General features: G+C 42.7%; 1 protein-coding gene and 1 pseudogene across 2 annotated transcripts in view; one reads left to right on the top strand and one right to left on the bottom strand.

Annotated features, from left to right (window-relative positions):
* Nucleotides 1-13,272, top strand: part of DCLRE1C (DNA cross-link repair 1C) — a 40,353-nt gene that overhangs the window by 2,978 nt on the left and 24,103 nt on the right. Inside the window, exons 2-7 of one of the 2 annotated variants that reach the window (XM_046012171.1) lie at nt 2,861-2,912; nt 3,746-3,830; nt 5,178-5,262; nt 10,217-10,276; nt 12,178-12,233; nt 12,771-12,872. In XM_046012171.1, coding sequence (XP_045868127.1) covers nt 12,232-12,233; nt 12,771-12,872 — 104 coding nt within the window. In that variant the 5' untranslated portion in view covers nt 2,861-2,912; nt 3,746-3,830; nt 5,178-5,262; nt 10,217-10,276; nt 12,178-12,231. The remainder of the gene's footprint in view (nt 1-2,860; nt 2,913-3,745; nt 3,831-5,177; nt 5,263-10,216; nt 10,277-12,177; nt 12,234-12,770; nt 12,873-13,272) is intronic. The other variant, XM_046012170.1, reaches the window with a different exon arrangement.
* Nucleotides 5,512-5,604, bottom strand: LOC123947748 (annotated as a pseudogene).

Below are 13,272 nucleotides of genomic sequence, written 5' to 3'. Positions count from 1 at the left end.
GCCCATACGAATCAGTTCTCTTATAAAGGTGAACCTCTTGGGGCACCTGGGGGCTCAGTTGCTCGAGCATCAAACTCTCGGTTTTGGCTCAGGTCATGATCTCGGGGTCATAGTATCCAGCCCAGTATGGGAGTCCCTGCTCAGTGGGGAGTCCGCTTCAAGATTCTCTCCTCCCACACGGATGCAAAAATTCTCACCAAAATACTAGCCAATAGGATTCAACAGTACATTAAAAGGATTATTCACCACGACCAAGTGGGATTTATTCCAGGGCTGCAAGGTTGGTTCAACATCCGTAAATCAATCAGTGTGATACAATATATTAATGAAAGAAAGAACAAGAACCATATGATACTCTCAATAGATGCTAAAAAAGCATTTGACAAAGTACAGCATCCTTTCTTGATCAAAACTCTTCACACTGTAGGGATAGAGGGCACATACCTCAATATCATCAAAGCCATCTATGAAAAACTTACAGCAAATATCATTCTCAATGGGGAAAACTGAGAGCTTTTCCGCTAAAGTCAGGAACATGGCAGAGCTGTCCATTATCACCACTGCTATTCAACATAGTACTGGAAGTCCTAGCCTCGGCAATCAGACAATAAAAATAAATAAAAGGCATCCGAATCGACAAAGAAGAAGTCAAACTTTATGTGGAAAACCCAAAGGACTCCACTCCAAAACTGCTAGAACTCATACAGGAATTCAGTAAAGTGTCAGGATATAAAATCAATGCACAGAAATCAGTTGCATTTCTATACACCAACAGCAAGACATAGGAAAGAGAAATTAAGGAGTTGATCCCATTTACAATTGCACCAAAAACTATAAGATACCTAGGAATAAACCTAACCAAAGAGGCAAATTCAGAAGACTATAAAAGTACTCATGAAAGAAATTGAGGAAGACAGAAAGAAATGGAAAAACATTCCATGCTTGTGGATTGGAAGAACAAATATTGTGAAAATGTCTATGCTACCTAAAGCAATTTACACATTTAGTGCAATCCCTATCAAAATATCACCTTTTTCCCCCCAAAGAAATGGAACAAATAATCCTAAAATTTGTATGGAACCAGAAAAGACCCCAAATAGCCAGAGGAATGTTGAAAAAGAAACCCAAAGTTGGCAGCATCACAATTCCAGACTTAAAGCTCTATTACAAAGCTGTCATCATCAAGGCAGTATGGTGCTGGCACAAAAACAGACACATAGATCAATGGAACAGAATAGAGAGCCCAGAAATAGATCCTCAACTCTATGGTCAACTAATCTTTGATAAAGCAGGAAAGAATGTCCAATGGAAAAGAGACAGTCTCTTCAACAAATGGTGCTGGGAAAATTGGACAGCCACATGCAGAAGAATAAAACTGGACAATTTCCTTACACCACATACAAAAATAGACTCAAAATGGACGAAAGACCTCAATTTGAGACAGGAATCCATCAAAATCCTTGAGAACACAGGTAGTAACCTGTTCGACCTCTGCTGCAGCAGTTTCTTCCTAGAAACATCGCCAAAGGCAAGGGGACCAAGGGCAAAAATGAACTATTGGGACTTCATCAAGATCAAAAGCTTTTTGCATAGCAGAGGAAACAGTCAACAAACCAAAAGATGATTGACAGAATGGGAGAAGATATTTGAAAATGACATATCTGATAAAGGGTTAGTATCCAAAATCTATAAAGAACTTTTCAAACTCAATACCCAAAGAACAAATAATCCAATCAAGAAATGGGCAGAGGACATGAACAGACATTTCTGCAAAGAAGACATCCAGATGGCCAACAGACACATGAAAAAGTGCTCCACATCACTCAGCATCAGGGAAATAGAAATCGAAACCACAATGAGACACCACCTCACACCAGTCAGAATGGCTAAAATTAACAAGTCAGAAAATGACAGATGTTGGAGAGGATGTGGAGAAAGGGGAACCCTCCTACACTGTTGGTGGGAATGCAAGCTGGTGCAGCCACTCTGGAAAACAGCATGGAGGTTCCTCATAAAGTTGAAAATAGAACTACCGTATGACCCAGCACCACTGGGTATTTACCATAAAGATGGAAATGTAGTGATCTGAAGTGGCACGTGTACCCGAATGTTTATAGTAGCAATGTCCACAATAGCCAAACTATGGAAAGAACCTAGAGGTCCATCAACAGATGAACGGATAAAGAAGCTGTGGTATATATATACAACGGAATAACATGCAGCCATCAGAAAACCGAAATCTTCCCATTTGCAATGACGTGGATGGAACTGGAGGTTATTATGCTGAGCGAAATAAGTCAATCGGAGAAAGGCAATTATATGGTCTCTCTAATATAAGGAATTTGAGGTGCAGGGCGGGAGGTCATGAGGGGTAGGGAGGGGATAAAATGAAACAAGATGGGATCATGAGGGAGACAAATCGTAAGAGACTTAATCTCATGAAACAAAATGAGGGTTGCTGGAGTGGAGCTGGGTGAGAGGGATGGAGTGGTTGGGTTATGGACATTGGGGAGGGTATGTGCGATGGTGAGTGCTGTGAAATGTGTAAGCCGGATGATTCACAGACATGTACCCCTGGGGAAACACTACATTATATGTTAAAAAATATATATATAGTAACCACACTCCAGGTTTAAAAAAAAACATTCTCTCCTCCCCCCTTCCCCCGCCCTCCCACTCACGCATGAGTTTGCGTGCTCGCTTTCTCAAATAAAAGAAATCTTAAAAAAAAAAAAAAGTGAACCTCTCATATACTTTCTCTTAAAAGAAAGCTTGAAAAGAACAGACAACCATTTGCTTGCCCTAAGAAATCCTCTCCAAAAAAAAATGTGCTTATAATTTATGATTCTTTTGTTTTTAGATCACATGAAAGGATTAAGAGCCCCTACCTTGAAAAGAAGGCTGGAGTGCAGGTAATTTATTTTGCTCCTTATTTGTGTGTTTTTTTAAGTAAACATTTTAATTGAGCTGTGACTGCTACACAGGGAAGTACATACATCGTAAGGGGACACCGTCAGATGAGCTTTTGTAGGTGAGCACATCTATGAAGCTTCCACCCAGATCGAGAAATAGAATAGGGCCCGTGTCCTAGAACAGAGCTCCATTCCTCCTCCCAGTCAGTCCTCGTCTCAGAGGCATCGTGTATTCTTTCTGTCGTCATGGTTTAACCTTGGCTGGTTTTGAACTTTGTATAAGTAGAATCATACCGAATAGACCCTTCTAGTTGTTTTCTGTCACTTGACATTCTAATTGTATGATTCATCGTGCTGTTGGGGGTAGCAGTAGTGTGTTTGTTTTCTTTTCTCCCTGTGTGTGTAGTTCTCTCGCGAAGACAGTCATAATATTTTTGGATCTCCAAGCCAAACTACTGCATTCTTTTCCTACAGCCCGCTTTTGCCTAAATGTCAGTTCCAAATCCCCAAGCTATGTATTGGAAAGGGGCCTACTGACTCTTTAACTTTTGACCCGGTGAATGCCAGTCCTCTCTGCAAAGTGCTATCACGAGTCTGTGTTCATGATGAACGGTTGCCTGTATTCACTGAGTACTTATATAAATGCCAGGCACTATGTGTTGATTAGTTTGACAGTTTCTTTGAGAGCCTGTGACAAGGCAGGCATTGTGCTGGACGTTGAAGATATACTAGTAACAACACAGATGAAAATCCCTGTCTTCTTGGAGCCAAGATCCTCATTAGATCCTCTTGATAACTTTTGAATAGATACCATTATTATTTCTATTTTGCAGATGAGGAAACTGAGGAACCAGAGAGGTTATATTAGTTGCCCAAGGTCACGCAGCCAGTAAGTGGCAGGACCAGGATTTCAACCAGGTCTGTCTGATTTTTGAGCCCATATATTAGTTATCTATTGCTGCGTAACAAATTACCCCCAAACTTAGTGACTTTAACCCACTAATCTTATGTTCTTTCTCAGTTTCTGTGGGTTGGGAACACTGACAGAGCACAGTCGGGGGTGCTGGTTTCTGCCTGGCTGGGTGTCCTAGGGGGACTGCCATTATCTGGGGGCCCATCCTTCAGTGTTTGACACCGAGGCTGAGAGGAATCAGGCAGCTGGGGTTTTTGGGCAACTCTGTTGCTAGAAAACTCTTCAGCATGGTGATTTCAAGGTAGCTGAACTTCTTAAATGGAGACTCAGGGCTTAAAAAGTGTATGTCCGAAGGGAGAGCTAGCAGGGAGCCATGTTGCCCAGGAGACGTAGCCTCCACAGTCCTGAGACCTCCCTCCGTCACGTTCTGTTGGCTGAGGCAGTCACAAAGACAGGCTGAAGGGGGGGAGCTTAAAATAGACCCCTCTGTCAGTGGAAGGATTTCCTTATCCATCTGTAAACAGAGCATGTGTGGTTAGTTTGGCCATCTTTGGAAAATACAGTCCACCGCAGACTATATTCTTAACTCTAAGCTTTGTTTTCGAATTTAAAAATTCGAAAGCATCCCCACCCCTTTCCCTTCTTGAGAGGTAGCTTCATGTGGTAGAATCATTCCAGACATATCTGGTCAGGTACAAAGATGTGATGGGGGACCCCCTTTTGAGGAAGTCAGAGGGCACGGTATGTTCTCTTCTTCTGCTTCTTCCCTGTTGTCCCTCTGCACTCTTTTTTTTTTTTTTTTTAATTTTATTTTATTTTTAAGGGGGGCTCCTGGGTGGTGCAGTCTGTTAAGCAGCTGGCTCTTGATTTCAGCTCATGTCATGATCCCAGGATCATGATTCCACGGTTGTGGGATCAAGCCCCCATGTGGGCTCCACGCTCAGTGGGGAGTCGGCTTGAGATTCTCTCCCTCTCTTTCGCTCTTCCCTTTTCTCTTTTTCTCAAAATAAATTTTTTCTCTCAAAATAAAATAAATAAATACATCTTTAAAAATAAATTTATTTTAAGTAATCTCTGCTCCAAATGTGGGCTTCTAACTTACAGCCCCAAGATTCAGAGTCGCACACTCTACCGACTGAGCCAGCCAGGTGCCCCCTCCCCCACTTCGGTCTTGACGGAACTTAGATAGTTACAGGTGGTGGCATGTGGGGACCTGTTCTGACACTTGTTGAGCCAGCTCAGTGTCTGAATGATTTGAGATAACTGATACGTGATGAAATGTATTTTTCTGGTCACCCAGATGGCTCACTGTGGATTATACTGACCCAGCTTTTCTAAATTTCTTCTTTCAGCCTGAAGGTTTGCTTATACTGTTCGCCTGTTACTAAAGAGTTGTTGTTAACTAGCCCGAAGTACAGATTTTGGGAGAAACGAATCGTAAGTTTTATTTTTTTATGACACTAATTCTTTACCTCAAGGGGAAATATTTTTCGAGGTCGATTAAACAAAGCATTGGGATTATTCAAAGCCCAGTTAGTCCTACACTGTGTTTATCCACATTAATTGCAGTATTGATGTTTAGTCTTTGTAATTCCTCAGTTTAGAAGAGGCCAACATTTTGTTGTTGCAGATTTGTATTTCTTATCCATCAGTGGCTTGATCTCAGGTCTTAGTTTTGTTGGTTTAATTTCATTAACTCTTGCTAAATTGCATTTTAATTAGCAATAATCGCACCTTGGATAAACCTCATTGGCTACGATACTACCACTGTGCAAAGCTGCTAAGTTGCATTTTAATACTGCAGAGTGTGAAATGTTTAACACAAGTGACAAATCCTATTACTTAGGTCATGACATAGTTAGGAAAAATGAGCACGTCTTATGGGTTATGATAAAGGGATAACAAGTGGAGTAAAAATAGAGTGGACAACTTTGAATCTGACAGAATGAAATGGATCTTTTCCAATGGAAATAGTGAAGGCAGAAACAAAGGAATGGTATATGGAAAATGTAAAGATGCCAGGAAAAGTCCTATTATAACAGTAATTACTAGTTAATTTTCTAACTAATGATTTTCTCAGTTTAGGTTAAGGGAAAAAAAAGGAAAGTTCCAACAGTCTTAGTCTACAAGAGGTTTAGATAAAACAAAAGGATAAATGCAAGTTGAAATAGAGTTAAAAAAACAAAAAAAAGGAAAAGGTGTACTAAATAATTAGAAGCTAAAAAATCCAGAGTGGCCGTTTTTTTTGTCATACAAAATAGAATTGAAGGTAAAAAGAGATCTTGTTTCCAAGAGGATGTTATTTATTGTCAGAAGGAGGGATGGATCAAGAAGATTTGAACTTAATGTGCCATAGACAAACATGCAATTGACAAACTGGATAAAGTCCTCACTGATCCCCCAGTGCTTGACCAGAGAAAGAGAAGCCTGGGGAAATACAGTTAGGGTGCACTCTATGGTTTAAACCTTAAGTCATTGTGGGAGCTGGCAGAGAAGGCCGAACAAGTGTCAGAGTTTGTTTGATGTTTGCCTGCTGCCAGCTTTCAGCTCTCACATCGTTTTTCCACTTCTGCCCCACATTTGGGCAGGCTGATTAAAAAAAAAAAAAAAAAAATCCTTGGGGCCCCTGGGTGGTTCAGTCAGTTAAGCATCTGCCTTTGGCTCAGGTCATGGTCCCAGGGTTCAGGATCAAGTCCCACATCGGGCTCCCTGACAGGAGGGAGACTGCTTCTCCCTCTCCCTCTGCCTGCCGCTCCCCACCCTCTCTTTCTCTGTCAAATCAATAAAAAATCTTAAAAAAAAAAAAAGCCCACCCCCTCCCTTGGCACTGATGTGAAGTTCGAACCATGGGAGCCCAGGCACAACCCCCCCCCCCCAACCACAATAAAAACCAGGGCCACTCACTGCTCCTGTCTCCGGGGTGGGGGGAAGAGCCACTTCCTCCCAGCTGGGGCTCTGCTCTCCTCTCTGCGGAACCTCCCACAGTGTGAGAAAAACAGTGTTTTCACACCCTGTTGGTGCACGTGTGGCACATTCCGGCTCGACCTCTGCCCGTAGTTGGGGTGGGGTCCATCCCCACTCCACAGAGTGGCCCAACACCAAGACTGTAACCTCGGCCTGATATTAGGCCTGAGGTTGCCACGGACCTGTAGGTCAGCGGCAGGAAGCCGAGTGGAGAGAGAAGCGGAGAAGGGCAGAGATGAGCTGGAACCCACAGGGAAACCTGGAACCCCTGTCTCGCACTCTCCCCACCCTGGCTAATGCTGCAGCCCCCTGGTGCTACTGAGTTCCACACTCCTGGCCCAGGCCTTCGAGAAGCTGAAGGAGGATGCGCAGCCGAAGGTGGGGGCACTGCAGTCCTGTCCTGTCTGCCAGCTGAGCCAGCAGGCGCTCGTACCTGAGCTGGTAGGCCTTCTGGCTGCCGGTTCACTTTGGCCTTCCAGATCTCGCACAGCGGTTTCCTGTGGCCAGTGCCAACCTGGAGGTGTGCGTGGAGGGGACCTCTGGGACGGTTGCAGCGCAGCGAAGTTGATGGAGTACGAGGCCGCCTCTCAGTCTAAGAGCAGCTAGGACACTCAGCGCTTGTAGCTGGAGCGCTTCACACACCACTCACAGAAGCTGAAAGAGAGGGACACGCAGGTGGCACAGTCACTTAAGTGTCTGCCTTCAGCTCAGGTTGTGATCCCGGGGTCCTGGGATCGGTCCCCACAACAGGCTCCCTCCTCAGCGGGGAATCTGCTTCTCTCATTCTCCCTGTCTCTCGCAAATAAAATTAAAAAAAACCAAAAAACAAAACTGAAAGAGGAAGGAAGCAGGAAATAAGATAGATTTGAAGGGCTTGATTAATAAATGTGAACTAATAGCAATCTGAGGCACCCAAAGGGAAAGCAAGATCTTTGGTATACAGGAAACATTTTCAACAATTGATCATGTGCTGTGTCACAAAAGTAGGAAATCCTACTGGTCTGTTCTCTGAGTACAATGTGGTGTTGCTGAAGTCATAAATAAAAGTCATAATAAAAAATAAAGTCAAATAAAAGGAGAGCTAAAATCATCCCACACATGGGAACTGAAATAATAAGCAACCATTAGGTTAAAGAGGAAATTGTAAAGAAAAGCATGTGATACTTAGAATTGATGGACAGTGAGAACACGACATGTCAAAATATGTGTAACACAGCTAAATTAGCGCTTGAAGGGAAATTGACAGCATTGAGTACATTTCTTAGAAAACAAAGACCAGAATTACATGGAATGAGTCTTCATCTCAGTACGAAGGGAAAGGAGCAACAAAGCAAATCTAAGGATATGGGAAAGAAGGAAATAATTAAGGCAAAAGGACAAGTTAGCGATACAGAGACCAACAACTACCACAGAAAATAAAAGGCAAGATTAACAAAAGTAAAAGCTTATCTTTAGAGGAACAGAAATAGATTTCTGCCAAGATTAAAAAAAGATGCAGGGGCCCATGGGTGAGATGGGTGGCTCAGTTGGTTGAGCAGCTGCCTTCAGCTCAGGTCATGATCCTGGAGTCCTGGGATCGAGTCCTGCATTGGGCTCCCTGCTAAGCGGGGGGGGGGGGGGGGGGGGGGTTGGCTTCTCCCTCTGTCCCTCCCCCTGCTCATGCTCTGTCTGTCTGTCTCTCTCTCTCAGTCTCCCTCTCAAATGAATAAATAAAATCTTTTTTAAAAAGATGCATATAGGGGCGCCTGGGTGGCTCAGCGGGTTAAAGCCTCTGCATTCGGCTCAGGTCATGATCCCAGGGTCCTGGGATCAAGCCCCGCATCGGGCTCTCTGCTTGGCTGGGAGCCTGCTTCCTCCTCTCTCTCTCTCTCTGCCTACTTGTAATCTCTATCTGTCAAAAAAATAAATCTTTAAAAAAAAATTAAAAAAAATAAAAAGATGCATATAGGGTGCCTGGGTGGCTCAGTGGGTTAAGCCTCTGCCTTCGGCTCAGGTCATGATCTCAGGGTCCTGGGATGGAGTCCCGCATCAGGCTCTCTGCTCAGCAGGGAGCCTGCTTCCTTCTCTCTCTCTCTCCCTCTCTCTCTCTCTCTCTCTCTTTCTGCCTGTCTACTTGTGCTCTCTCTCTCTGTCAAAAAAAAAAAAAAGATGCGTATAAAAATACAGAATGATAAAAGGAAAGTAAGTACTAATAGTAGTGCATTTTTTGAAAATTATTGACAGTATATTTGATAATGTAGGCAAAGTGGATACCTGGGTAAGTAGGAAAATACCAAATTGAGCCAAGAAAACTGGAAAACTTGAATAAGTAAACATTGAAGAAATTAAAACAACTTACAAAGATCTCTTCTTCAATTAAGCCCCAGGTCCAGATGGTTTTATAGGTGCATTTTGCCAAATGTTTAAAGGACAAATTATCCCCATGCTGGATGAGTTTTTGTGGGATATAGTAAAGAGAAGCTGCTCGACCTTGTTGGCAGAATTGATAATGATAGTGCAAGGAGGAGAGAAGCCGTTTCATGTATGACACGTGAACAGCCTGATTAAGCTAACTGAATCTCAGAGTAGCAAAAAAGTGCGTTGTGAACACAGTACAGTGTGTTTACTCCGGAATGCAAGGATACATTTATTTTTAAGATTTTATTTATTTATTTGAGAGAGAGAGTAGGAGTTGGGCACTGTGGGGGTGCAGAGAGAAGCAGACTCCCCACTGAGCAGGGAGCTGGACACAGAGCTCAATCCTAGGACCCGGAGATTATGACTTGAGCCGAAGGCAGATGCTTAACCAACTAAACCACCCAGGCGCCCCCAGAATGCAAGGATATTTTTAACACCTGAATCTCAGTTACTCTAAGTTTTAGGACATCTGTGGACTGAAAAGATGAATTGTGTGCACTGATTCATCAACTACATACTGAATGCCCCTCATGCAAGTTGCTATCATAGTAAAATGGGCCAGGCCACCTGGGAGCCCCTTGAGGCAGCCTGAATCTGAACAAGGCCAGCACCTCGTGGACAGATCCAGGCTGCGTTCTGCAGCGAGAAGCCTAAGCACGCAGAGCACGTGGCCTTGTGTGTTACCGAGGCTCAAGTTCAGAGGGAGTAGGCAGTGGGAGGACAGGAATGGGGAGTGATAGGAGAAGAATTGAATTCATGGAAATAGAATTGCCATGTCAAAGGTTATGTAAGTTTAGGAGGCATTTAACCCACGTTGCCACATCAGCCACAGAAAAGGCACTACGTTAGCTCTATCCTGTCATCAAGCTGTTAAAACATTTAGTATTGCAGAGTCCGAAATTATGACTCGGAGAGTCCTAGTAACTTCTAAGTCTTTTTGTGTGTGTGTTGGAGATGGCAGAGCCATGTAAATCCATGGAAAACTGAAAACACTGAGTATGATGGTACATATGATCTCTTATTTTAATAGATATCCATTGAAATAGAAACTCCTACCCAGATACCTTTAGTTGATGAAGCATCAGGCGAGGTAAGTAAATACTAAATATAATTTTTAAAAATTATTGTTTAATAATCTGATTGTTTTTCTCTGTGATTTTGAATGCTGCTCTTACCATAAATAAAAGTTATAGTAATTGGATGACTTTGTAGGGGGAAAATATATATGTATGTATTTGTGTTGTATTTCTTTTCTACATGGTAGTCTACAAGGTAGCCTTTGACTTCTGCGTGAATTGCTCTTTTTTAGTATATTACCTACTAATGATGAGAACTCCAGTTTTTAATATTACTGTATGATGTCATTGTCACTTTTATTACGTTTATTACGATATTCAGGATATAATATGGTGCTTAATGCTTTTGTAGCAAATACATGTATTTGTGATTTTCTTATTTTCTGAATCATTTCTTATGGAAGAAACAGTGTCCACGTGGATCCAATATATTTTTTGCCCTTAAATTTAGAAGCAGGTACTTTTGTGTTGTGAATGCTTAATAATAAGCAAGACTTATTAATAAGCAAGATTATGGACCTACCTTTCATTTGTTTATTTTTTACCTCAAATTCTTCCTAGGGCCAGAAGTATTTTCCTACTGTCTGGGAAATCTAGGTAGGATTAGTTCCATGGCCAGGTTAAAACCTGCCCCTGCCGACACGTTGAACTCCGAAGGGTGTCCATCATCTTGCCAGGATCAGGCAGGGGCTGACTTCGCCTCTCCTTTGTGGAGAAGATCAGCCTGTGAATGTGCCCTCACCAAATTGTTCAGCAAGGGAGGACTTCAGAGCTGGTTGAGGGGAGTTAAAAAGGAGGAAAAAAGGACAGCCTGAAGGTTCCCAGATGCTGTGCTGACCTCAGTTAGCTTGCAGTTAGCGAGCACTCGACTCCCCCGATTGCCTCGCATCTTGCCACTTACATTGGTGAAAGACTTGAACTCCTGTTGACCGGAGTCTGGCCGTCCCACTCTGGTCCTGGGTTTATTCTCATGCGCCATAGCTCTGTGTGTTGTGTCTCCAGAACTAATCACAGGCCCTTGCTCTAATGGGGCCATCGGAATGAATGACCTTAGACTTCTGGGAGGAATTGCCATTCTCACGTAGCGAGTCGGTGTGTCCTAATACCAGGACAGTACATGTAGAATGGCGACTTGGGGCCAGATGATGGCATTTTTTTGTTTTTTCCTTTCCACCCCCCGCCTTTTTTTTTTAAGTTTAATAATAGCTTTATTGAGATATATAACATACAGTTCACTCCATTTAAAATGTACAATTCAGTGGTTTTTCATATATTCACAGAGTTGTGTATTCACCACCACAGTTCTTTTTCGATTATTTTCATCACCCACAAAGAAACCATGTACCCATTAGCAGTCATTCCCTACTTCTCCGTCCCCCAGTCCATGGCAACCGCTGCTCTAGTCTGTTCTGGCCTGTTCTGGACATTTCCTATCAATGGAATAGTACTGGATGTGGTCTTTTATGAGCCACTTCTTTCACTTTGCATAATGGTGTCAAGGTTTATCCATGTCATGGTATGATGTGGGTATTTCATCTCTTGCTGTGGCCCAAATAACATTCCACTGTATGGGTCCTGTTCACGTGTTCATCAGTTGAGTGACATTTAGACTGTTTCTACTTCTTGGCTAGTATGAGCAGAGCCGCTGTGGACATTCATGCCCAGGTTTTCATGCGGTTGTCCGTTTTCGTTTCTCTTGTGTATAGCTCAGAGTGGAATTGCTGGGTTACACTGTCGCTGCATTTAACTGTCATTCTGTGGGCGAGGATTTCACGCATCTCCAGGATTTGGTGCGTGAGGAAATGAGGAAAGGCATACCACATTCTTGAGAAGTACCTGAATCTGTTTGATTAAGGAGAGCTGGGTCCTGACGATAACTTCTATTATTATTATTTTTTCTTTATTTTCTTTTTAGAAGGAAGAGGTTGTTGTGACTCTCTTACCAGCTGGTCATTGTCCAGGATCAGTTATGTAAGGGGGCTCATCTATTTTGCCATTTTCTTACACATAGATATATGTTGCGTTTGTAGAAATAAATGTTTAGGGTCTAGAAAATAATATGTGTGGGGAGATTACTTCTTGAATGTGTAGATGGGAATTTCTTTAATCTTTGTTTCCAAATTGAACTTGGGGAATTGAGGTGAAGATCAAGTTGGAAATGTGGCTTTCTTATAATGGAAGTCTTCAGTGGCCATTTCTCTGTTGGCTTTGCCTTTTCCTGTCCCATGGATTTTTCTCTCCATGAGTAGTGGAGAGTGCTAACACATTGCAGGGGATGTCTGTTGGAAATGCAGTAGTATAGTCCATAATGTTATCTACTCCCCCTGCCCCCCGAGAAAAGGTGGCGGCTCAGTGCCTGGTATGGTGTAGAGCTATTAAAATCCCACTAATATTGTATTGTAGGTGGCTATGTTTGGCAGGAAATGTTTGCTGTGAGTTTAGTATGTTTTTGCTTTATGAGGATGTTATATGAGACTTAGAAGTCACCAAGATCTATTTCCTTCTCAGGTTTTTATTTCAGGGCAATAATGGAACAGTCTTGTACACGGGAGACTTCAGATTGGCAAAGGGAGAAGCTGCTAGAATGGAGCTTCTGCACTCTGGGGGCAGGTACTGAACTTTATGTAATTCCTTTTTCTTTTCTTTTCTTTCTTTTTTTTTTTTTTTAAGAGAGAGAGTATGCATAAGCAGGGAAATGGGGAAAGGGCAGAGGGAGAGAGAAGGAGAGAATTCCAAACAGACTCCACGCCCAGCAGAGCCCAACGTGGGGCTCCATCTGATGACCCTGAGATGATAACCTGAGCGGAAATCAGAAGTCAGATATTTAACTGACTGAGACCCCCAGGTGCCCCAGACTTCATGTAATTCTTGAATAGGGGACTGAATCATCTAAAAAGTTTTACTGCTCCTTTCCTCCCAAATATAAGCCTTTGTTTCAATTAGAAATCGAAGTTTGTTATATTCATGACAGTAAAGCAAAGTTTTCTTCTTGGAATGGGCTGATGGTAAC

Source organism: Meles meles, chromosome 7 (genome assembly GCF_922984935.1).
Source record: "Meles meles chromosome 7, mMelMel3.1 paternal haplotype, whole genome shotgun sequence".
NCBI classification, from domain to species: Eukaryota; Metazoa; Chordata; class Mammalia; order Carnivora; family Mustelidae; genus Meles; species Meles meles.
This window is presented reverse-complemented; position numbering and strand designations above follow the sequence as displayed.